The sequence below is a fragment of the Nannobrachium achirus genome (assembly GCF_963921795.1).
Source record: "Nannobrachium achirus genome assembly, chromosome: 22".
Lineage (NCBI taxonomy): Eukaryota > Metazoa > Chordata > Actinopteri > Myctophiformes > Myctophidae > Nannobrachium > Nannobrachium achirus.
The window spans coordinates 24,680,073-24,702,336 of record NC_137829.1 but is presented as its reverse complement, the minus strand read 5'-3'; the positions used below and the strand labels follow the sequence as shown (position 1 = coordinate 24,702,336).

At 41.7% G+C, this 22,264-nt stretch overlaps 2 protein-coding genes across 2 annotated transcripts in view; both read left to right on the top strand.

The window, feature by feature from the left end:
• Nucleotides 1-1,402, top strand: part of galnt13 (polypeptide N-acetylgalactosaminyltransferase 13) — a gene marked incomplete at both ends in the record, with an annotated part of 41,668 nt that extends 40,266 nt beyond the window's left edge. Inside the window, one exon of the mRNA XM_080752619.1 lies at nt 1,262-1,402. Within this exon, the coding sequence (XP_080608745.1) occupies nt 1,262-1,402 (141 nt within the window). The remainder of the gene's footprint in view (nt 1-1,261) is intronic.
• Nucleotides 1,403-13,274: 11,872 nt separating this feature from the next.
• The window catches only part of kcnj3a (potassium inwardly rectifying channel subfamily J member 3a), a gene marked incomplete at its 3' end in the record, with an annotated part of 33,134 nt that continues 24,144 nt past the window's right edge, over nt 13,275-22,264 (top strand). Inside the window, exons 1-2 of the mRNA XM_080752667.1 lie at nt 13,275-14,080; nt 15,030-15,246. Of these exons, the coding sequence (XP_080608793.1) occupies nt 13,403-14,080; nt 15,030-15,246 (895 nt within the window). The 5' untranslated portion in view covers nt 13,275-13,402. The remainder of the gene's footprint in view (nt 14,081-15,029; nt 15,247-22,264) is intronic.

The window sequence follows — 22,264 nt, the reverse complement described above, 5'->3', positions numbered from 1 at the left end:
CATTTTGAATTGCGAATACGTTTGAGAACTACCAGTGTAGAAGGCCTTTGTAGAATCGGCCTCTGGTTTTAATGGGTTAATGACGAACAATCATCTGTCATATTGTGAGCGAAGTTGTGAAGCTCTTTAACACTTGAAACACTTCAGCAGCAGCAGGTCCTTTTGAAGCTAAGAGTGAGGCCATTTTCTCTTTTTCATTTCGACTTAGTTCTCTTAAGAAATCCATACTTTTACTGCACTTTGTTCTACAGCAGCTCATTAGCATCTTCAACAGAACAGAATTATAGCATTGTGTCTGTATAGCGTGCACTATACCTCACGTCTTTAGTCACCAGTCAAGGGTATTGGCTTATCGGAAGTGAAATGTCCCATCTCTGTAGAAAACAACTTGGGAGTCCTCAGGTCTCAGTGATCATTACTGCTACAGAGGCTGCTGAAGGCACTGAGGTACAACATTGCAGAGGTATACCATATGATTATCGCAGAGGAAATGGACATAAATGGTTAATTAAGGCCATTGAGCCACCCCCTCTCTCTCTCTCTCTGTCGTTGGTGAGTGTACTGCTTTGCCTGTGATGGCAGTCAGACGCTGAGATTCATATTATCACACTGTAATTAAATTAAATTCATCTCTACAGGTGCATGATGTGATAATGTACATGACATTTTATGGCATTTCAGGTTTTGTTGTTCTTAGCACTGAAGAGAGAAGGAGGAAAAAGGAGAGGAAGAATGAGAGGGAATGGGATAGCCTACAGAAATATGGGTCAAACGATGGGCTTGCACTCACACTATCAAGTACAGTACACAGCCTACACAGCAAAGATGTTGCGGATGAAACACCAGATCAGACATACGGTATCTAAAAGTAAGATCCTGCAGGGGCAATTACAAACTGTGTGTTCCACTTGACTTCAGTCACTAATTATGACCATGAGCAGTCAATCCCGAACAAGAAATCAGAGACAACAAGATACAGTACAGTAATCTGCTAAACAACGTATACAAGTATAACAGGGCTTTAACAGGTGTAACCCAGAAAAGGTGTGTAACCCAGAAAATCAATGCAATGAAACTAATTAATCTGTGTGTGTGTGTGTGTGTGTGTGTGTGTGTGTGTGTGTGTGTGTGTGTGTGTGTGTGTGTGTGTGTGTGTGTGTGTGTGTGTGTGTGTGTGCGTGCGCGTGTGTGCTGTACATCTATGTGTGCGCTGTGTGCATGTACGTGTGTGGTTGTTTCTTGCCCCCCTCCGTCTCTGCAGCGACTCACCCTGCTGCACGTGAACAGTAACCAGTGTCTGGACATGCCCTCAGAGGAGGACAAGATGGTTCCCACATTGAGAGACTGCACCGGGAGCCGCTCACAGCAGTGGCTGCTCCGCAACATGACTCTGAATGTTTGAGGCCCAGAGACTCGCAGACAAAGACGTTTTAAGTCCAATTTATACTTTGCCGTGTGACAAAAAAAGCCGATCTGCAAGCTCACAGCGTAGGTGCGACGCTGTCTGAGCTTGTAGACCGTCTATTTTTGGCATGCGACACTGTCGTAACACCACTTCTCCGTTGGCGGAGAAGTGGTCTGAATTCTCCCAGAGGCCTCGCCTCACCGGTCCGCCCTTACCTCCACCCCTGCCGGCTCGCTGCACCTTCACAGACATCCCATGCCTTCTGCTGTGACTGCCTGGCCCCAGGATACTGTATGCACCAGGTATCTGGGCCATAGCCGCCATGTGTTCCTGTGCGTCCAAGAGGACTTTCCCTCAAGGCTCACCATGAGGCGTAATATCTGCACAATAACGACTGTACCTCTCATTGGGTCCATATCACAGGCTGCGCTGGATAAAGTGCCCGCCTCACCTTTCCTGACCGGATGAATGATTTCCAGGGCCTGCTGAGTAGCTGTGTACGGGATGGTCTGATATTGGCGGACTCACACTGTCTACCATACAGTACGTGCAGCTGTGAGCCACACCACAACAGATGGCATCTACTGAGCTGTGCAGGGCCCTCTTCTACTTCTTTTTGTCTTTATACGGCAGTTGGCAATCCAGTATTGTCGCTTTATCACCACATGTGCAGGTCACTTCTGAGTCCCAGGACTTAAAACACAACGCAAAACATATAGATCACCACCCGGGTGTTGGTTACCGAAGGAAAACACAAATGTAATAATTTGTTCATCACATCCATAGCCTTATTTAGTCACAAGGAGAAAATAGCATTGGATCAACGCAGCAACCGCAGTGGCCATGTTTGATTCATCGAGGAACTCAGCTCCATAGCTCAGCGTGCAGTGGCATTTTGTTCAGATTAATTGGTCAGCCACTGTCATATCAGCCCTAGGGGATATCAGTTGTTTGCTTAAGGTGTTATTGGATATCGGATATCACCACCATATCAACATCAGTGATTTCGTCACTCTCCTCGTCCGGGTCAAGTAAAAGCTGATTGTGATCACAAAGCATCTATAACACAGATCGTCACCATGTGCATCTGTCCATAATATGGTAGGTGTTGGCTGCAAATGACCTGCGTTGTGCGCTGTATATAGATACAGTACTGTACATTAGTCTTTAGGTATATTCCTGCAAGGACATTATTAACAGATGTTGGGATGAGTGATGTTGCTTTGAATGATGTGTAGAAATCGAAATAACAAAGCTGAATATGCCATCATCTGTACACAATTCATGTGGGGGAAATTAATGCTGCTTTAATATCCCTGGTTATTTTTTTAAATAAACCATGAGGAATCTTACAAGGTTCTTACAATGTTGTTGGAAAGCTTTGAAAATTCATGGCCTCATTTCCTTGGAAGTGTCCCTTGGATCGATAGAATGCGAATGCCTTAAAGTACAAGATTATTGCAATTTGTTTGAGGAATTGAGAGAAGGAAAAGAGCATGGCTTGGAAAGTATGATAGCTCTTTCTGATGTATGCAGATAGGATTCATTTCTTGAATGTAATTGCTTGCCCTACATGAACATGTGTTCTGAAATAATTTGTACTGCACTGTGGCGCTTTCTAATCCATATGGTATCATCAAGTCCCTCTAAGAACGCTCATTGTTTTGATCAGGTCATATTTCAGTATTTAATATTAGGACATTTCCCATTTCTTAACAATATTACTGAGCAAAAATTATGTCTAGGAGCTGAATAGTTGCGTGTGCCTTTAGAATGTTGGTTGGTGTATTCGTTTATCAAGTTTTTAGGTTATTGAATCATTCTTTCGTTAAAATGACGAATGTTTAGCCTGTTTTAATTTAATTGCAATAGTATATTAGTATAGGATCATTGGTTCAGTGGTTCCCAACGTTTTCTGGATCAGGGCCGACTTGGGCCACCAGTAGTTTGGGAATCACTGCAAATAGTTCATGGCTGACCAAACATGCAATCCTACAGTACATTCCCAAGCAAATGTTACAGGTACTTAGATTGTCAAGTAGATTGCTGACCTAGATCAGGCGGGAAACATTATTGTACATAATACTGTTAACATGTTTCTACCACCCTTGTTATTGTACATACAGAACCAATTATTTTTCTAAGACTCTGTAAAACTTGAATGCTCCTTCTCAGAAAAGGAAAATGTAATGGTAACGGATCATGCCATGAGGTATTGTGTTATTTTATTATGAAATATCATTATACAATTCCTGGGCTTTTTACAGCGCAATGTGCTCAGAAAATCCTTATGAGTCCCATGGAAACCATTGACAGACCTACCATATGGACCTTGAGCCCAATTTAAGGTATACTTACAGTATACTTTGTCGCACGATGCTGTCATGCTGCGAAAATAGCCGATCTACAAGCTCACAGTGCGACCGTTTGGCACATTTACGACACGCTCTGTGAGCAGATGTAGATCTGCCATTCTTGGCACGCAACTACGTTGCCGATGGGAGCACAAATTAAGCATTAGGCGATTACACATGAAGGAACATCAAATAGTGGAACACTATCAATGCTGCTTGAATACTGAATCCTTGCCAGCTGTCTGCTTGGCATTCAGACTGAAATTCAATCAACTCTTTCATATTACGTACATATATTTATTGTTTTCCATTATCTTGACTTTAAGTGCATGGTACTATGATAGGAATGTAGTTTGTGTTTCAGTGTACTGGTCGTTACGTGATGTTACATGTTTGTATATTTACTTTTTTTGTAAAAAAAAAAAAAAAGAAAAAGAAAGAAAAACTAGTGAAAAACAACCTGAGCCTTGAATTGAAATTCATTTGACTGCTGGGTTTATATCAACTGGTGAAGCTGTGAACACCAATAAATCAGTTGTTTAATAAACCTTGTTCTTGAAACTTTTAAGACCCCCATGTATTGCATTACCCATCTTCTCTGGGTTGGAGGGGTAGAGTGTGTAGGCTTTAAAAAGTTGTCTTTTGCAACCTTGTGGGCCTGGTGGCCATTACAGGAAAAAAAAGAACAATGGTGCCAAAACAAATGCATTATATTGAATGACCCTGCTCCTCTGTTCAGCAACAACTGTTTTTACCTGTTGAGATATAGTGAGTTTAAGGTTTGTTATTTTGCAACCATGTGAGCAAAGAAATGTTTGACCCTACTGATTAATCCTTAGATATTATGTACCTGGATGGAGTATGGAGTTATTTATGTATGGTCAGAGTATGGTCAGCTTGCAAGGGAGATCAAGGGCTGGAAATTGTATAGTTGAAGCTGGATACTAGATTGCTAATATTATATTACTAGCACAAACTATTGGTTCTATTAGTAATTATAATTCTATTAAGTCACTATTATATTATTCTGGGCAAATTGAGAAATGTCAAACACATCGTTTTACGAATCCACAGACAGTACTCCACTACTGTAAACAGTCAGTTTTTCGAATAAAATTCCATTTAGTTTTAGTCACATTTCAGTCTTCTGAAATGTTTTAGTGACTAAATATAATACGATTAGCTGCATGCCGAAAATAGAAAGATCAGTTATTTCCGGAACGTGACACCTGTGTGCAACCAAGCAAACAAAACGACTTGTCTTTGTTGTCTCCACCAGCCGAAGGCATGTGGGAGAGTATGTTTTCGCCTCTGTGCGTCCGTGTGTGCGTCCATCAAGTTTGTTACCATCTAATCTCCGGCGCCGTTGGCCCGGTCGCTGCCAAAATGAGCACACACACTCCCTGGATCAGAACCTCTGCCCCACATTTTTCAAATGGCCCTGCTTGCCACCCTTTTAACAATGGCCTATTATAGCACCACCAGGACGCCTGGCCTGGTGGAGACCTGTGCTCGGAAGAGCACTGCTTCTAGTTTTTTACTGGATCTCTTCTCCACACTAGCTTTTATTTGTTGACGAAATTGCCAATATATTTAGTCGTAGTTATAGACATCATCATCATAGCTTAGTTTTTATTTAGTTTTCGTACGTGAAAAAGGGTAGTCGACAAACATTTTCCACTATGGTTTTAGTCGACGGAATCAACACTGCTCGGGGGGGAGGGATTGTCCTTTCAATACATATTTGTAAACCTCTCTGGAGTTATTAATGGCCCCTGGTGGGGCTTCCATTAATGGCAGGACACATCAGCACCTCACCGCACAGCCTCTGCCGGGGCCCTGTAGCACTGGGGCAATCAGGCGGTCTCACACCTGTATGAGGCCGAACTGATCACGGTAGAATGGACCCGTGGGGATAAGATAGCCAGGCAGTGGCCCAGCAAGGGTAGTCCATTAGTGGGTGAGATGGTTTAAAATAATACGCCTAATGGAAGCCTTATCTGACATGTCTCACTGTGGCTCTCAGAGGTAGAACATGATCTGAGCTCCTCTCACCATGGAGACTGCCAGCCAGATGGTTAACTCCTTCACTTCCATCGCCACACAGCACCGGTGTGCACTGCAGTGTGGGCTCACGCTGAAGGCTAATATTATAATGACACGACGCCGCCTCTCACTGAAAATAACTGTGCTTTCAAGCAAAAACACAACGCCACTCACTGAAAATAACCGTGTTTTCAAGCAAAAATACAACACCGCTCACTGAAAATAACTGCATTTCCAAGCAAGAAAATGTGACGCGTCAGCTGAAAAACTGAAGTAGCAGATGTAGTTTAAAAACTGTGGATATGGTTTTAAACCAAATGTATGATTATAGACGATTAATAGCCTAAATTGTCGTACCGAAAATAGCAGATCTACAAACTTTGATGTGTTGTGAGCTTGTAGATCAGCTATTTGCACAACGCCATCGTACTATGGTCTAAGTCAGTGGTGCCCAAGCTTTTCAGCTTGAGACCTTCTCCCCGGGGCCCAAATAGCTGATCTACAAGTGAACTTGTAGATCTGCAATTTTCATTAATTTTTTCTCTCTAATAATTTTTTTTATTTCTTTTTACTTTGACATTATTGGTGATTTAAAAAAAATTGAAATAATAATTAAAAACAAAGCATGGGAAACAAGAAATAAATAGTTATTTACTCGCGACCCATATAAATTGGTCTGCGACCCACATGAGTCCCGATTCCCGACCCACTCACTGGGAAACAGTGGTCATATTGCCATGTTGCTCACCGAAAAGAACTGATTGCCCTTATCATCCGACTTCTTACTGCATATCTACAACAAGAGCAGCTTCTTAACGCTGTCAAATAGTATTCTCCACACTTTTGTTCTTCATTCCATTTGTCTGCGTCTCTGGTGTATTTGATTGTGTGCGAGGCTGCCCTCCGTCTCTCTTCCCTGCTCGATATATGGGATTCCATCTAGTCTCCAAATCCAATAATAGGCAGGGGGAGAGTGGGTGAGAGAAGGGGATAATCAACACTCTAGATGGGGCCTTTTCTTCCTACTCAAGACCAGAGGAGAATGGCTGCCCTTAATTGTTGAGGGGACCTGGGCTTCCAAAGCACCTGCATTGAAAAGCAGCTTTAATTAGACGTGGTTTGAGGCTAGGAGTCTCGGCGGGGGTCAGTTCTTTTGCCATATGGGAGGCACGCACGCATGAGCGCACACACACACACACACACACACACACACACACACACACACACACACACACACACACACACACACACACACACACACACACACACACACACACACACACACACACACACACACACACACACACACACACACACACACACACACACACACACACAGCCTATAGGATTCCACTGAGGTTCCTCTGATGTTTAGATCCTCTTGGGAATTTAGTTTTTATTGACTGGTAGGGAGGAAGTAGCCGTAACAAGCTTCTCCTATGTGATAATACCCTTTTAGCGACCAAAGCAGTGATTAGGAGGAGGGGCTCCCTTGCTTTCAACAGTAATTGTGTCGTAATCAATCACCAATCACCAGGAACTGCTCCAGAAAATAACCCAGTTGTGATGCTATTTCTGACCGTAGCGGCAACCTTGTATATCCTTGTACTGTATACGTGAGGGATGTCCTGCTTTTCCCCTTTGTTTATCCTATACAGACATTTCCTATTTTACCTCAGTATCAGAATCAGCTTTAGTGTCACATCATAGGTTTACAGGAGTAGAAGAGTGGGTGAAATTTGTTTTCGTGCATAGTTCCCCTTCATATTGTTATTTCCATGGACAAAAGGGAAGAAGAATAAAGTTAAAGGATAAAGAAGCAAGAGCATAGCAGCAGATGTATACTGTAGGCCTACAGCGCATGATATACTTATGGACGTGGTGCTGGAAAAACTTTAAAAAGTCGGTGCGTTGAACTGTACATGGGACGCATGGGATTGTATCTACATGTGCCATTAATGTTGCTATTAATATAGGATTATAACCATCCTATACTGCCTGCCATTATTTTTCCCACAGCCAATACAACCAATAGTTTGGCCCAGGTTTCCGTTGGAGTTTCCGTACACCTGTCCCGGGCAGTCCTGGTTTGTGGGCAGCTGCAATGTCCTTTGATTACCACAAGATGCTGACAGTTTCATCAGTTCCTCAGGGCCTCCATCATTTGACCCACTTGTGTTCAGGGAATCAGTTAGCGCCGCTGCCGTGTCCCCTCCGCCACATGGTTTCACATTACATGGTCAAGGATGGAGGAGGACCTCTTATTCCTTCATCAATGGTTCAGACAACGTTAAGACCTAATTTTTACCAGAGGGGAAATCGCGGAGCACCCATCTCAGATGAACAGAAGATTGTTGGTTTAAGGATTCAAAAATCAATACCGTGCCAGGCCACCAGCAAAACGAGATTACGTGGAATTTTGAATGCGGAAGTAAGCGAGATGGCCAAATCCATCAAGCCTCACATCAAAGCAGCAGCCTTGCTCATGCTGTATCCCTGATTGTGGAGATTATGGGGGAGATGGAAAATTAAAGGAGATCGGCTGAGGTGATTGGCTGATTCTCTTACAGTGACCTCAAGTGTCATGCTAGCTGATACAGAGAGTGCAGGATAAATGCATCTCTTCTACACTGGTCTGATTAGATTAATAAATCAATTCCAGCTCCCCACCATCAGTTCTTGCCCGTGCTATTTAAAAAAAAAAACAGGTTACACAAGAACATCAAATTGTTTCTCATCAGGGTCTAATGGCGGTGTGTACATTGGCAGGAGCTGGTAGTGCCTGCTACATGCCCCTTCCTAAGATTTTGTAATGATGTTAGACGAGGATGGCGTTACAGCAGAAAAGAGCAATAAATCAAAATAAAATGAAATCACAGTGTGATTTTTTTCTAAACACGCTATCATAGGTCTACTGTTGATTGTGGGTCTCTAAAGGCCACACATCCTTGGAATGGCCTCAAGACAGAACTAATCTGCATATTTTCCTCACATTTGTGTAACTTCTCACAAAGTTACACACCAGCTGCATCTGTGTGTGTGTGTGTGTGTGTGTGTGTGTGTGTGTGTGTGTGTGTGTGTGTGTGTGTGTGTGTGTGTGTGTGTGTGTGTGTGTGAACCCAAGCCGTGTCCACTTCCTCTCCTATTCGGTTTTGAACAACTAAGCCAATAAGATTACAAAATTACAAATTGTATGGAGGGGTGATTCTGCGGCTGTGTGATTGCTGGCACTATTAAAACAAAGATACTTTCCCATTTCCCTGTTATCTTGCTGGGAGCATGCCATAAATAGCACAAACTCCTCTCCAACATGTATAATTGTCTTCCTGTGACTGGCTTATCCTGCTGAGTAAATCCATGGTGAATTAAGAGTCCATGAATTCGGAAATGTGTCAAAAGGGCACCGTAATAATATTACATTGTGTGCATGCATTTTTCATAAACTGTGCTTCAAACTGGGAATGGGTATCTGTGAGGTTTTCAATTAAACGTTATTATTATCATCAGGTTTGCCACAAATAGGGGTATCACCTAAAATTCCAGAGCTGTAAGACAGTAACAAACAGCACACTGAAACAAAAGAACAGGCTATGGACAGACCAGACCATTTTGAATGTATGTAATTACTTTTTTATATATGATGTAAATACACAGACACACTGACAAGAGCAGGGGCTTAGGCTTAGATGTATGTAGCTGAGAATATGGCAATTAAAAAATGTCTAGCTCAAGGTACTGGCTGGGTGTTCAACAGTTCACACTAATAGCTGTTGCTCCACAAAGTAGTTCCTTCCTCCTAATGAGGGGCAGAAGAAGCACATAGTGGACCTGTGTCCCCCTGTCCTCATTATAAAAGTGTACAGTCCTGCAGGTAACAGGGCTGGTGTTTCCCTATGATGAAGACCTGGTGATTGATGGGCAAATCTTTTCCTGCCCTCCCCCCCTTGAGGGGATTGAATTATAGTGCTTCACAGACAGCGGTTGGAAGCACATTAAGAGTGCACTGACACAATCGCCACAGCACAGACCTGCAGCGTTATGCAACCATCCTGGAAACAGTTACAAGTTTCGCCAATGCCTTCTGCTCTGTTTTTAGATGTGTATTTGCACAGTAGGTCAAGTAAGACTCAAGCCCTTTGCCATAGAACTGTGTCATGCACCAAAAATAGCCTATCTAGGAGCTCAATATGTGCTTTAAGCGGCTATTTTAGGTGCGCGGCACCGTTATATGACGGAGCATAAATTAAGCATCAGGCTGGCGGTGAAATGATCATGTGGAGACAGTAGAGTTGTAATGAGTCTGGTAGGTTCTGCCACAGACCAGACTGACTCTAGCGCTTTATTGATCCCCGGTGGGAGCTCAGACAGGGAAACCAAAAAATTGTTAAATCACCTGGAAAAAAACACTGAGTGAGACATTTTACAGCAAACCTCAGCATAAGGAAGTGGAGAGCAGAGCGTGCTTCCGGACATGAGAGCGGAGGGTGAGAAAAGCAGTATGTTTTGCACTCACATGTCAGTTCAGTGATACATACTGTAATGTTACCTTGTGGGTGGCTGTCATGCTTCATTCAGAGGTGAGGCAGGGTTAATCACAGCGCTCAGCTCTGGGCAATTCACCACTCTGTGCTCACAATGGCTTTTCAACCTTTTTCATTTCAAGGACACCAGTTTGATATCCATTAGTCCACGGATCCCCAATTGATACGTTTTGTATATATATATATATATATATATATAAAGTGTAATCTCTGGGAATCTGGGAAACTAATCAATCTACACTATAAAATCCTCAGTGTTATTTTATCTCCGAGTTCTGTACAAAGAGATGGACCTGTAAGAGTCCATTTGGTTCCATTCATACAGTCTACAGTTACAAACCTGTAACTCGTCATTCAACAAAGCTTTGAACGTATATAGCACCCAGGTTTAGACAATAATATGGAAAAGGCTGACTATTTTAATTGACTGCAATGAATGTGAATTGATCACAGAACTGGTTCCTTATTGATCTATCACCAGTTAATTCTGGTCTGAAGAAAGACAAAAGGACAATGCACTAATCCCCTACGACTGATATATTGATTAAGTGATGATAATGGCGTATTAGTGGGGATGGATAACACGTATTGATTTGGGAGTGCACAATACTTAGAGAGAGAGAGAGGGGGGGGGGAGCTATATGGAGAAGGGGGAGGGTGGTCATATTGCCTTCAACAGTATGCAGAGGCGTCACAAGGGGGGGGGAGTGGGACCTAATTACTAGGGCCCAAGGTGGAGGGGCCTTAATTATTTTATACACAAGCTCACAGCGCGGCACCGAGTGCCGCGTTGCGAGCTTGTAGATCTGCTATTTTTGAGAAGTCGTGAAAATGTGTGCAAATCTTTGAATATTATGTACTTTTTAAGCGAACATTTGTAACTCAAATTTTGCTTTTGGGGGGTCCCTGGAAATAAATATTTTGAGATGGGGGTCCGTGGCCAAATTATTTTGGGGGTCCTTCACATGAAAAGGTTTGAGCATCACTAACATAGAAACATAGAAGGATTTGAAATATTCAAATCTACAAGCTCGCAGCGCAGCACTCGGTGCCGCCCTGTGAGCTTGTATATCTGCTATTTTTCAAAAGTTAAAGTACCCAGGGCCCAGAATTTGGTGCGACACCCCTGCTTCTATACATGTTTGATACACACAGTGTAACCAGCTAGGGTAACCAGGGTGTGGGTGTATTCCTTGGTGGCAGTGGGCTTGGTAATATGATGAGTGAATCGTGCTTAGAGTGCATCGCAGTTGCAACACCAGCACTCCACCAAGAGTTCTTTGAGCCCCTTGAGATCCAATACAGTTCGTGGTTGAGTGTCAGCATGCTTTCCTGCATAACCTGTACTAAGTAACACTATTCAGAGCCTCCTCTGTTGTTTGGAGGGGAAAACATTCAGGGAATAAAGCAGGTGCGCCCAACCATGGGATTGGGGAACGGGGGGGCAGGCTGTTTGTCAGAGCCTGTTAGTAGGGGTGACCCAGAGGAATAGTGAGTAAAACGGGTGTATCTATAACTGTCTACTAAAACATGGGAGGTATCTCTTCTCTGTACTGAGGGCTGATGTTGCCTCATATTGTAAACAGCAGCCTATGAATTACAGTACAATAATGAATAATAATTAAACAGACCAGATGCTCTGCAGTGCAGAGCTAATGAAGTGGATCAAGTATACTGTCATGATAATGTTCTGGTTTCATGGCACTATCTTGGTCATAGAGATTTATTCATGTTTTTTCACAGAATATAATAGGCTATATTTCTTTCCCTGACATCTCTCAAGAAAAATACGCAGGGAAATTTCTTTGATTCACATCTTTATAAAACTTCATCTTAGTTCCGTGTTCCAAATGCATATAGCTATAAAATAATAATAATAAAAGATAAATTATTATAATCAAACTATACACACCATTAGGAAATGTTGCCTAATGTGGTGGCTTTATAATTAGCCAACAGGCAGCCTACTAAGTGTCTTGATACCGGCAGACACACACACTACATAATATATTTAGTGTGATTCTCATTATTTCAGCAACATTAGGAATGTTCTTTTTCCATGGTAATCTCTGACAGTTGAACCACGCGCTATAAAATGGACTGAGTAGCAGATATCTCTTCCCTCCCCCTCTAATTCGGTCTGTGTATGTAGGGACACTAGGCACTAGTGGCAATATAGTCAGTGCATCATTGCATACAACACGTTCAAGTGCGCAGGAGCTGTGCTGGGAAATCGAGGGAAAGAAAACTCGTGGAGCTGGAGAAAAAACATCTACTGTCTGGATCTGTATTAGGTAACAAGAAGAATGTCCTCGAAATGCCACGAGAAGACCGACAAAAAAGAATAAAGAAAAAAAGAGTCTGGCGAGTACCAGTGATGCGCGCAGGCAAAATGACGACGGGGCAGTGATTTTCTTCCCAATCCACATTTCCTTTTGGACAGTCATATGTGCGAGACGAGTAACAACACATATACTGTATGTATACGGATCTTCAAGGAAGACTTGGGGACCGAATCCTGCCCAAGACTGTCACATCGGTCGGAAGTGCGCACAGACCCGTTTCATCGAGGAAACCATTTTCCATTAATTACGCATTGAAGTGCTGTTTTTATGGGCCGTTGAAAGGTTTTGAAGTTTCAAACAAAAAACGGAAGGTATTTTGGGGGGCAAATGTGGATAGACAGACTGCATGAGCGATGAGAAATTCACAACGCACCAAATCCTAAAACTGTTTAACCTGGACTGCGACTGGCGCGTTTGGATAGCTCGTCCTGTGCGTCGCCCATTCCTCATATGGCTCATCTCCTCTGGGTTTGTAAATTGCTGGTCCATTATTGACAGTCCATGGCTGTGGAGTGCAGCAACAGTAGTGCGTGGAGAAAGAGGACAATGCACGATTAGTTTAGACATTCCACTTTGCTCGCCTTATTTCCAATCAGGGGATAATTGCGCGCGGACATATAACAGGGACAACCGCAGCAGCAACCACAGCCACGTCCTGCACATACTTCCCTTTGAATCCTTTAATATTTCTTTCGCTGCTGTCATCGTAGTATGTCTGCACTCCGAAAGAAATTTGGGGACGATTATCAGGTAGTGACCACCTCATCCAGCGGGTCCGGATTTAATCAGCCTCCCCCGGAGAAAAAGAAGAAGAGGCAGCGCTTTGTGGACAAGAACGGGCGATGTAACGTCCAGCATGGAAACCTGGGCGGTGAAACCAGCAGATACCTCTCAGACTTGTTCACAACACTAGTTGACTTGAAATGGCGCTGGAATTTATTCATTTTCATCCTAACCTACACGGTTGCATGGCTTTTCATGGCCTTCATGTGGTGGGTCATAGCTTACATCAGAGGAGACCTTTACAGAACCCACGATGACAAGTACACTCCGTGCGTGGCCAACGTTTATAACTTTCCTTCAGCATTTTTATTCTTTATAGAAACAGAGGCCACTATAGGATATGGTTACAGATACATCACGGACAAATGTCCCGAGGGGATCATTCTATTTCTGTTCCAGTCGATCCTGGGATCGATCGTCGATGCCTTTTTGATCGGATGCATGTTCATCAAGATGTCTCAGCCCAAGAAACGGGCCGAGACGTTGATGTTCAGTGAACATGCAGTTATTTCTATGCGAGATGGGAAACTAACTCTTATGTTCAGGGTCGGCAACCTGCGTAATAGCCATATGGTCTCTGCACAGATCCGCTGCAAATTGTTAAAAGTAAGTGCCACAAACTTTGGCCCAGGATGCCCCTATAGTGTGTGTGTGTGTGTGTGTGTGTGTGTGTGTGTGTGTGTGTGTATGTATATATATATATATATATATATATATATATATATATATATATATATATATATATATATTTGTTTTTCAATCACAATTTGTCATTTATATTCAAACAAAAACCCAATGACTTCCACGCCCACGCAGTAACATTTACTGAGTTAAACTGCACAAATGACAGGTTCTTATTTGTATTGATCCAGCTAGCATCATTACCATTTCGCTCACAGGCAGACCAATATTTTGATGAGATTTCTTGGGATCCATTGGTTGAATTGAATTGCTATAAGTATGGCCCAGAATTTCCCTTAATCTTCTAATTAGCTATTCTTTAGGCTATTATATATTATTATTGCGCGGAGAAAATCCAGAGGATTGCTAAATGTAGGAAATGTGTTTCAAATGAAGTGTTTCAATTTCCCCACTGTAAGGATTACAAAGTGGGGAGTAGGGTTTTTGTTGCCAGTTGGTTAATCATCACTATGAGAAAATGTGCTTATGATTTACCTTTGTCTCACCATCATTATGTTTTCCTATGCTGTCTAAGTAAAATCTATAACTCAGAGACTGAACAAATGTAGCCTAACCCTTTGTACACATTGTACACTACACCCTTTATGGGGGTCTAAATTGACCCTTACAAGACTGTAACTTTGACAGTGTACAAATGGAACCAAATGGACCCAAACGCGTCCATTTGGTTCCATTTTTATACTGTCAGAGTTAAGGGGGGACCTTGAAATGCAAAAGTTTGAGAAACACTGCTTTAGGACTATAGGAGTTAGATCACAGATCACTTTGATTGTTTATTAAAATGTGAGCAGCTGTCAGAAAGGCTGCCTGGATCAGTGTAGTTGAACCCTTCATCTTTCTGTATGCTTCCTAGTCTCGCCAGACACCCGAGGGCGAGTTCCTTCCACTGGATCAGCTGGAGTTGGACGTGGGTTTCAGTACCGGGGCAGACCAGCTCTTTCTCGTCTCACCGCTCACAATCTGCCATGTGATTGACACCAAGAGCCCATTCTACGAACTCTCCCAGAGGTCCATGCAAACAGAGCAGTTTGAAATTGTGGTGATACTAGAAGGAATAGTAGAGACCACAGGTAAGTAGCTATACTCACAAACTTTGTTCACCAGTGAAACATGGGGCTCAACCGTCCGTAATCGAAGAATTGCCACAAATCTGGCTATAGCCTAATTGTACTATTGACTTTTATCCAAATACTTGAATATAATTTGGACACGGGGAAATGAATTTAATTTTTATTAATTAGCACAGCACAGGAATTAATGAATAATGCGCACCGTTCTGTTTGGAACGTGGATTGTACAAGGGCCATGGGCTCACATCAGGTCACATGGACTGACAGTTAATAGTTTATCCACTGGCCTTTGGATGGCTCATTTTATTTTATTTTATTGTTCATTATTTCTGTAGCAATGGTGTACTTTTAACCTATAGTACTTACTTGATCGACACATTAAGTGGAACAGCTTTTAATTCATTAATTCCCTATGCGGCTTTGGGGAAGCATACATTTAGATGATATTTAGTGAATTTTCACATTTTGACAATACTGTAGCATGTACATATACAGCAAAATAATCTTATTGTTGATTTAACTGTGAGAGTGTACTGTAGCAATCACACATGTAACTGAGTGTGTGGCCTTCAAATGGAACCAAATGGGCCAAAGTTAAATTACCACGGAAGATTTTACTGTATCTCAAGATTATACAGCACAATACACATATGTATCAGTGTAGGTCACTCACAGGCTAAAGTTGGCTACTACATAATTCTTCTCTGAAGTCCATTAAACACATCCCTGAATTTCTCTGTATGTTATAATAGGCAAATGATTGGTGAAAATAGGCAAACATTTGGCAAAAACAGTTCTACAAGCTCACAGTACTTTGTGAGCTTGTTGATGGGCTATTTTCGGCAAAAAGAATTGGCGTAGAGGGGAAAAAAGAGGGGACCAAGTATAGACCCCTGGGAGACCCCGGCCTCAAATTATATACAGTAGGGTATAAGTGGTTAAGTGCTCTTTGCACCTGCAAACCCCACGGCTACTATTCTTGGAGAGTATAATAATTTGCTTTCTACAGTTCTCTGTGGCAAGTGGTAATGTCATTTCAATGAGTAATGCCACTAGCAAAATTCTGTAATATCTAGCTGTGATCATTGACCATTTCTATATAGACCGTTCCCAACCATTTAGAAAATCGAATACTGGGAGACTCACTCACTAACACACTCACTCATTAGTATGGAATCAAAAACTTCTGAAGCTGCAGGGTTACAGAGAACCTGGAGTAATGGGTCCATTCTGGCAAAGCTGCTTGTGTGAGGATATGCCAAGCAGCACTTGGTCTATGCAATATGCTACAAATAGAAAACACAGTTCAATTTGTGTTGAATAGTTCCTGTTGACACTGTATTATGAAGACCTAGGGCTGGGCAATATATCACTACTATATTGCTATTGTGATATGAGACTAGATATTGTCTGGGATTTGGGATATTGTAATAAAGTGATATGGCATAATAAGTGTTGTCTTTTCCAGGTTTTTACTGCTTAAAGGCCCATTCCCACTGGGCCAGATAACAGATATCTGGAGATATTTCTCCAGATATTTTTCAATGCAAAGTGGATGGTAGATGCAGATAAAAAAAATATATACCACAGATATTTGCCACAGATACTTTTATCTGTGGCAAATGTTTTTTTTATCTGTATCTACCATCCACTTTGCATTGAAAAATATCTGGAGAAATATCTCCAGATATCTGTTATCTGACCCAGTGGGAATGGGCCTTAAGCCTTATTTTATACATTCAAAAATTGTCAACTATAGTGAAAATAGCAGATCTACAAGCTCACAATGCGTCAGTATTTGGACAAAAATATCTTAGATTTTGTCAATATTGCCCAGCTCCATTAATATCATCTAGTCATCTACTGTAACTCAGACATACAGTATGTAATAATGTCAGCTGTTGGATGGTGGCAGATTTGTATTTGAACTGACATTCAGCAAAATGTGTGCTGCTGATTCAAACCTAAATGAATATCAATAGTATTTGAATAGATATGCAAGTGTACAAATAACACACTAGATACTAGATAGATTCACCAACACATACAGACTGATTTGCCTCAATCATTTTCTTTCACTCCCTCTTTCCCTGCTCTGAAATCAGGGTATTTGGGATGGGTATTTACCAGCATGGTGGTACAATCTTGCTTAAGAATCAATCAAATAATAATTCATTCTAGATTATTATAACGTAGGTAGTGAAATATTCAGAAACTGCGTCAGTTGGCTGTAATGATTTTAAAATAGCTTTGATTTGAATTTGAAAGGGGTGTTTTTGGGTTAGTGTTGTGTATTCTTCCATTGGTCAGAAATCTCTCATTCAAGGAGCACTTGTGTTTATATGTGAAGTTAGTGTTGGTGCTGATGAACAATCCATGGTTAAAAATTGATGTACAGTGAAAGTCTAAATCCTCAGACGCTTTCATTTCTGGCCAATGTAACTCTGTTTCCATGGCAACCTTCTCCTTGAGCATTCCGGATTGCAGCACTGCACCTAAACTTAGATTTTTATTCCTATGGTATAGAAATTGTAATGCAATTGCAGTAATACACCAGTAAACATGGACGGCAAACATTGATTTTGATAGGTTTATTGTTGACAAAATCGCCTGTCAATGAGAAGGTTCTGGTGTGAAGTAGGAGCTTGTTATTGTACGAGCGTAAAGTGTGTGCTGCTTGCCAGAACAGGTGATACAGCAGGGACCACGAATAAGATGAAATATTTATGAGTCTTGGTGTTTACTAGTGAAGAAACTGCCCAATTCTTCAAGTGCTGTTCAAAAATCTGTGTCTGGAACACAATATGAAACTCACAATATGAACTCTTCACTCTGGGTAAAAAACGCGTCTTCATGGTTTCTGCAGTTCATCGGTGAGGAACCTGAGATGTCATAGTACTTTTGTCATGTAGTATCTAATCTTTAGGCATACTATAGAGAATTAAATCTTAACCCCATGGCTACTAGTTTAGAGAATTAGAGAATTCAATCTAAATGGCTGAGGTTTTTCAGGAACCTGTGATAACTAATTGTCTTAATTGTATGAGTTTTATACAACCACATCAACAGTAGTATTCCCCTGTGGATTTGAGCCCAAGACCCTTTGATCCCCACCGTGTGGCATATTTCAGCAAAGCTGCACAGGATCTCTTGTAGTAGCATTATACTCTCTTGGAGAAGAGATGACTACAGTGCAGTACGTGTCTGTGCGGCGTGAAGATGGCTGTCTAACATAGCCACGGGAGGTTATTTTCACTTGGGGTGTTGAAGTGGGATAATGTGGAGGATGCATTGCTCATCGCATTACAGTTGTATACTGTTAATGCAGTCTGATTAATTGCAGTGGAACGATAGGGATGTTTACTTTGTACGTTCTTACAACTCCCATTAAAGCAGAGCACACATTAATGGCCATAACCATAACATAAAACCATAAAATGTACAGCAGCATTAACAGTAACAAACTCCATACTTGGTCAATGGTGCTAAAACCAAGGGGTTAGCATCCGGCTTGTAAGTTGAGCCAATATAGGAAGTGACAGTTCATATGAATGGCCGCTAGTTTCGCCTTTTCCCCACTGCTGGGGTCAGAAACTCAATTCAAGTGGATAGGTTTTTGCAGAACTTTACACTTGATTTTATTACCTTAACGATTGTCATGAATACTTTATGCTTCCAGTCACTAGTTTAAAGTCTTCTTTCAATCACCATGATATGCGTTTTGTTAAATTATGGTCCAATTTATTTAAAAATTGATGATAAAGTAGGGTATGGTGTAAGAGGGGTGTGGCTAGCTTGATTGACAAGCTCCCAACCAATAGCAATGACCCACCCCCCACTCTCTCCCAACCAATAGGCTGGGACAAATAGGCTTCACTTACGTCTGTAGAGTCTATGGGCCCTATTTTGCGTGCCCTAAATTAACGGCAGGTCTTATTACTTAAATTAAGATGTGGAGGTGTGGCCAAGGCGCTACACGGTAAAACGTCCCTGAATTAGTCATGGGTGTTTTGGGGGCGTTACTTTAATCAATCCAGAGTATCAGCTTTAAAGATCAGCGCAAGACGTAGTGCTATTTTCTGTGGTGAGACCAAAAGAGAAAGAAACATTGTATTGAAAGGAGAAAGGGAGGAATACAGACTACGTGGCTATGCGTGCGGATAGGGTTAGGGTTAGAGATAGGGTTAGTAATGGGGAGAGTCGGACGAATGCAACGTCGGAGTAATGCATGTCGCTATGCAACCAGGAGAAATGTCAAAGTGCATGCATGGCCATAATAATATCGTCGCAATCCCAATGCTTGCATTATAAGCTGGTAGCCAGTAGTCTTTGATTGGATTTGAATAAAACCATATTGATACACATACTTTAAGTATCACCGACACGTTACTGATCATATCACAATCTATTAATTCAAGTGGCTGCCGAGTTACACATGAACTCTGCAGCCGCACTGAAGCACTCAAATCATTGTATTTAAATAGACTAACATCTTAAAGGTTAACACAATTGACAAGGAATTGAAACTCTCACGTCTTCTGATTATAGTAAAACTAGAATCACAGACATTCGTTGAGAATTAAGAGTGAGGGACCCTCGCGACTCCTGACATTTCCAGGACATAAGAGGAAGGAAGAGAACGCACTCATGCATGCACTCACTTCATATTGTTTCTCTTCTAAGGCATGGAAAAACAGCTGTAAAAACCTTTCTTTTATTTCATTGGATTCATTTGAAATTACACCTACAGTAGAGTGGAACATGAGTCTTTCAGATCTGATGTGAGTGAGTAGGGTTTTCTGTCAACGCGTGCGTAATGTGGCCATCACAGGCTGATGTTTTGTTTTTGCTTGATATCGTTTGATTAGGGAGACAATCATGGCTGAATGGCCTTAATTAACATATGAACACTCCCCCATGAGTTAAATATGCTGACGAGTCTTAAACCTTAAGTGTTTATGTTCAGTGCAACTAGAAGGATTGCGCATAAGATGGTGGTGTTATCTATTAACACTTCCTGTGTCTAACACGTCCAGGAACGAGATAAGGGGGGGGGGGGGGGGGGGGGGGGCTGTGCCAGGGCAGCGTTATCTTGTCGAGTTAACTGTTGCCATGGTTACCAGGTAAACAGGTGCAAAGAAACGGCTTTATCTCTGAATCTGCTTCCAGAACGCCAAGAAGTCCGAGAGACAATCTTTTTCACGGGACACTGGGATAGGCCGCGGTTAGGATTCTAGTTTCTCGACCGAATGCAAACAAACTGACTTCCATTTTAAAATCGTCAGATTTCACAACATGCACACGCATGTGACTTCCGGTGAAGTGAACGGCGGCTCTCTATAGCACATAGGATTTTCAAAATAATGGTAGCCCATGTGTTAATTAACACATAAGACCAGTGTTAATTAACACATAAGAACTGGGAATAAGATACTCAAAATAGGGCCCTGAGAGTGTAATGCTGTCCTTTAATTTTTACGGTCTATGGCTAAAACTGATTACATAATGGTCGCAATTACAATGGCGCGTATACTGTATATGTTTGCACTGTAATTTGACCGCTTTTTTAGTCTACACCAAATCTCTTTACCAAAAAATGCCATTCTATTGGTGCCCAAACTTGACAAGCGGCGCGATGCGATCTTGTAGATGTGTGGTTTGTGTCCCTCCTAGCCTAGAATATAGAAGCTGCGGGGTTCAAGTGGTTTATAATCAGACTCAGATTATCCCCCACATCTTTAATTCATGCGTCAAAGTTTCACAAGCACCACTGAAATCGGAGACTTCTCTCTCCCCTCCATGTAACGAATACAAAACATAGGCTATTTATATTATACACAGTCTTTAATCGCCTGGTAGAGACACAATAACAAGATATGATCAATTAAACTTACCATAATATCAAAAACCAATCATTAATTCATCAATAATGTTCATAGAACACGTTGTAGTGAATTCAAGTAGTTAGTAGAATAGAGACCTGAATACGGCGGGATCGACGGCATTATCATTTGGCGAAATGCTGTGTGTTATTTAACGTCATGCAGGATTTACACACTGCAGTACACTGCTTTAGCTCTGTATTCATTGCCATGTTTTAAAAGTATTTTCTGTAGGTTTGAAACTAGGATAGTCGTGTCAGTGTGTAAATCCTTGCATGATAACAAGCTGTAAATGGCTGTAACCTACTGGAATTCAATTATTGTGTTCTATAAACATCATTGATGAATTAATTACTTTGGTTTTTTGATAGTTTAATTGATCATAAACAAAATGTAAAATAGTGTCTCTTATCAGACAGATACATCAGATAACCCTGGTCTTGGATCATCCGACTAGTCCTTAATAATGTAAGGACAACAATCCATTCCAATGATGTTTATTTTTCTAATGTATAGTTTATTTGTCCATTGGCAACTAAGGAAAATTGCAAAGACATTGCAATTTAAAAAATCTCTATACTGTTCAAAATCTGATTTGAAAAACACGGATATCCCATTCAAATTAAAGAGAGCAAATGATTCTTTCCCCCGAGGGGGCAGAGTCCCCCAGCTATGACGCGGTGATGACACTATGCCGTGTGGATGTATAGAGGAGAGCATGAAAACACGGGTGGCCCAATTATACTTCGTCGCACACCGGTGTGTGTAGCATCTGCAAGCTCATGGAGCGCCTCATAAAAATAAATGACTAGCCTAATTATTTATTTTCTACCTCCAAATACCACTCCTTTTTACTGTCTCCGCCAGGCCGAAAGACATGGCCGAGACTATGTTTTGCACCCCGTCCGTCCGTCCGTGTGTGTATCCGTCCGTCTGTTACCAGCTAATCTCCGGCACGTTGGCCCGGTCACTGCCAATCTGTGCAGACACACTCTCTGGATGCCAATTCAGAACCTCTGCCCCACATTTTTCACATGGGCCTGTTCTAGAGCTACCGTAATTTTTGCAAAAATACATTCTTTGACAGTACTTCTATAGATTTGGTCCGGTAGACGTTATCTCTGGATTTGTCCTAT